At 36.9% G+C, this 3986-nt stretch overlaps 1 protein-coding gene across 1 annotated transcript; it reads right to left on the reverse strand.

Moving 5' to 3' along the window:
• Positions 1-424: 424 nt before the first annotated feature.
• LOC112036409 (mogroside IE synthase) lies at positions 425-2659 on the reverse strand. The gene is made up of 2 exons (XM_024069214.2): positions 1715-2659; positions 425-1590 (listed from the first exon to the last, which is right to left on the reverse strand). The coding sequence occupies exons 1-2, from the start codon at positions 2369-2371 to the stop codon at positions 868-870; spliced, it is 1380 nt and encodes a 459-aa protein (XP_023924982.2). The 5' UTR covers positions 2372-2659; the 3' UTR covers positions 425-867.
• Positions 2660-3986: the final 1327 nt, after the last annotated feature.

Genomic DNA, 3986 nt, shown 5'->3' on the forward strand with positions numbered 1-3986 from the left:
ATAAGCCCATTTCATATTAAATATTTTAACATTAAAATTTAACATTCATGTCAATTGGATGTTATTTACCAATCGATCTATAAAATTATCTTTTATGCATTATTTTAAACTTCAAAAACTTGAATTTAAACTTTTAATTGATGACATGACTATTAATCTTTAATCACCTTAAAATTTTGCAAGTATAGAGAATATACAAAGATAATGTAATTTATCAGTCGATTTGTCAAAATTCACATCTAATTAATATATATATATATATATATATATTTAAGTATTATACTCTTTTACCCATAATCAGTAAAATATTAAAAAATTTATTATATATCCGATATATCTACTAACCCGTTCATATAAAGTGAATGTACATGTAAATTGTAATATCGCCTCCGAAAATCAGATGCACATGGATTTATAAAGTCAACATTAATTATATTTATTTATTTATGAAATGCAAAAATTGAAAAAACGAAGCAACCAACGATAGATTTTGGTTTACACAGTTCCAAACTGAGAAGCCAAAATTATTACATGGAAAAAGTCGATCTGTTACACACCACCGTGTGTAACCCTTATTGCATTACCATTCAGAGTGCACCAATTCATGAAGAAACAACTGCAACTAATTAATGCACCTGAAGCTCTTAGCTACTAAGTTAGGAGTCCAAATCTTCTGTCCCACTTTTCCTGCTCCACTCTGTACTCCACCAATAAATACTTGCCACGTGATACTATTAATTAATAACTGTAGGATTAATAAGTCAATAATTAGGTGAACATGTGGCAAGTATTTATTGGTAGAGTATAGAGTGGAGCAGAAAAAGTGGGACAGAAGATTTGGACTCACTAAGTTAGCTAGGTCCTTTTTTAGGAGTGAACCAACTTAGTTACAAACTCTGCAATGTTTTTATCAGAACTTCCACCTTCGTCAACAGCTTCTTTGGCCAATGTCTTCCATTTGTATGCATTTTTCACAAACTCTTTCCCTCTCTCCCGTTCCATTATTTCCCTTATGCAATTTTCTATTGCTTCTCTCTTGACTAAACCTTTCTCATCGGCTGGAGCTTTAAGTCCCATCTTCCAAACATCCATAATATACTTTGCATTTGTTGGTTGATCTGTCCATTGAGGCACTGCAACCATTGGAACACCCAAGCTAAGAGCTTCCAAAGTAGAGTTCCATCCACAATGTGTCACAAAGCATCCCACTGCCTCATGTGTTAATACCTCGAGCTGGGGACACCAATGAACCACAAATCCTTTCTCTGAAGTCTCTTCCACAAAGTTTTTGGGGAGCTTTGCCTCTTCAGATGCTCTTACCACCCACAAGAAGTAGCTGTTGCTCATTCTCAAACCCCAAGCTAGTTCTTCCATTTGCTCGGCATTAAGAGCGGCCAAACTTCCGAAAGATACATATACAACCGATCCTTTTGCATGATCATTTAGCCATTTCATGCAAGCATCGCTGTTTGGTTCGAAGATGCAGAAACCATAGTCTTTGTCATCTTCAATCCGCTTGTCTAAGTACATGGATGGTATGGTTGGTCCTATAGTTCTCAATGGCCATATCTCTGTCATCCAATCCACTACCTACAAACAATTTTGTCACACCAAGCGTAAAATTTTTGTGTAATTCAAATAAAAAAATTCAATCAAAAAAGAAAAGGAAACAGGAAAGTAACAGTGTACAGCCTCAATTTATTTGCTTAATTACCTCTGGCTCCAGCTCATACAACGTGTTGCAAAGGACCCAATCAGCTTTATCAACATTGGAAAATTGGCTCACAAGCATATCAAAGACAGCTGGATAGGTGTTTAAATCATAAATTAAAGATGGCATGTCCTGAGGTTGAAGTGGTGGCAACCCCGGAAGCAAAATTTCTGGCTCTGAAAGAGGGAGTTTCAGCAACCCCTTATGGACATGGTAGTATATATTATCAACAGCACAAGATTGAGTGAAAAAAACAGCACCAACTAAGCCAAACTTTCTGGCTACGTCGAGAGCCCAAGGCAAGAAAGCATCATAAACAATACAATCAACAGGGTTGCCTGAACTAGAACTAGAAAGCTTCTCAAGGAGCTCAGCCAGAGTTTGTGACCCCACTTGCCAAAATCGCTCCAAATAGACCTGGATGCTCTCTGCATGAGCAATCCCACCTTCATCAAAGCCATCAGAGATAGTCTCTAGGGCAATGGAGCTGGCTTCTTTGTGAATGGTTTTGGACATGGAGCGTGTGGTAACTAGAGTAACTTTGACTCCTTTGTGCTCCAAACGCTTGGAGAACTCGAGCATTGGATTAAGGTGGCCTTGGGCTGGATAGGATAACACCAAACAATGAGCTTTGTAGGCATTTTTCGTTTCCTTCTCCATTTCTGCTAGCTAACACAGGTTATAACTTTGAGCTGTGTTTTAAGTTGGGTTGAGAGAGTGATAAATATGAACATAAATGGGGTTGTCGCTTTTCTTTTATGAAAATATATTGTTAAGCATAGTTTTGTAAGTTGTATCAGTTTGTATGATGGTTGTATCAGTTGTATAAGGGGTTGTATGGTAGTGACTGGTTAGTGCACTGTGTTAGTAGTATAAGTTCCTAAGTGTCCATAAAAGGCAGGCATATCAGGTTGTAGGGTACTATACGGGTTGGTTAGTGACAGTGGTCAGGAACTGTCACTAGTGGGTTGGTGACAGCTATGAGATGTGGTTTAAGAGCCCAAGGAGTTGTACACTGTGTAATGAAGCAAATTGTAAAATTTGAATACAGTCTTTCTTTTTCCTCTCTGTTTCGTTTTTCCCAACTCTTGGAGGCCTAGCTGACCTCCAATCCAGCTCCACCAACAGACAATAGATTTCAATCCGAACATATATATTCTCAACAGTCAACACAACTAAAAAGACAAAAATGGGGTTGTTAAAGATACTCTACTCCCATCTCTCAAATGAAATGATGTATGGTTTGATTCGGACAGAACTACTAAGGGTCCGTTTGGATAGTATTTATTGTTGTTGAAAGTTGATAAAAACTGATTGTTGCTGAAAACACTGTAGCAAAATAATTTTTAAATGTGTGAATAGTGTTGTGGGACCCACTTTTAATATTAAATATTACGTGAACAATGCGTGAACAGTGCACACACAGTACACGCACAGTGAATTTTGTTCCCAAAGTCAACAAGTGCGGAATAAAAAATAAAAAAAATAAAAAAACGTGAATTCAGAAACGCACCGCAGCTTAACGCGGTATCCAAACCCAGGCTAAAAGTGACTGAGGGGCCCCAAATTTTTTTGAAAAAAGATAGCAATATACATACAGTTAATGAATATATTGAGCTTAAAATAATTATTTTTGGTCCCCTCCTCTCAAGAAGTTACAAGCTCCTGAAAATTGATAAAAACTGATTGTTGCTGAAAACACTGTAGCAAAATAATTTTTAAATGTGTGAATAATGTTGTGGGACCCACTTTTAATATTAAATATTGCGTAAACAGTACACGCACAGCGAATTTTGTCCCCAAAGTCAACAAGTGCGGAATAAAAAAAAAAAAAAAAAAAAAACGCGAATTCAGAAACGCATCGCTCTCTCTGTTTCGTTTTTCCCAATTCTTGGAGGCCTAGCTGACCTCCAATCCAGCTCCACCAACAGACAATAGATTTCAATCCGAACATATATATTCTCAACAGTCAACACAACTAAAAAGACAAAAATGGGGTTGTTAAAGATACTCTACTCCCATCTCTCAAATTAAATGATGTATGGTTTGACTCGGACAGAACTACGGTCCGTTTGGATAGCACTTATTGTTGCTGAAAGTTGATAAAAACTGATTGTTGCTGAAAACACTGTAGCAAAATAATTTTTAAATGTGTGAATAGTGTTGTGGGACCCATTTTTAATATTAAATATTGCGTGAACAGTGCGTGAACAGTGCACGTACAGTACACGCACAGCAAATTTTGTCCCCAAAGTCAACAAGTGCCGAATAAAAA

This window comes from Quercus suber, unplaced genomic scaffold (genome assembly GCF_002906115.3).
Source record: "Quercus suber isolate HL8 unplaced genomic scaffold, Cork oak 2.0 scaffold_226, whole genome shotgun sequence".
NCBI lineage: Eukaryota > Viridiplantae > Streptophyta > Magnoliopsida > Fagales > Fagaceae > Quercus > Quercus suber.

Coding starts and splice junctions, on each gene's coding strand:
- LOC112036409 (XM_024069214.2), bottom strand. CDS start 2,371: ATGGAGAAGGAAACGAAAAATGCCTACAAAGCTCATTGTTTGGTGTTA. Junction 1,591..1,714: donor TGTATGAGCTGGAGCCAGAG/GTAATTAAGCAA, acceptor AATTGTTTGTAG/GTAGTGGATTGGATGACAGA.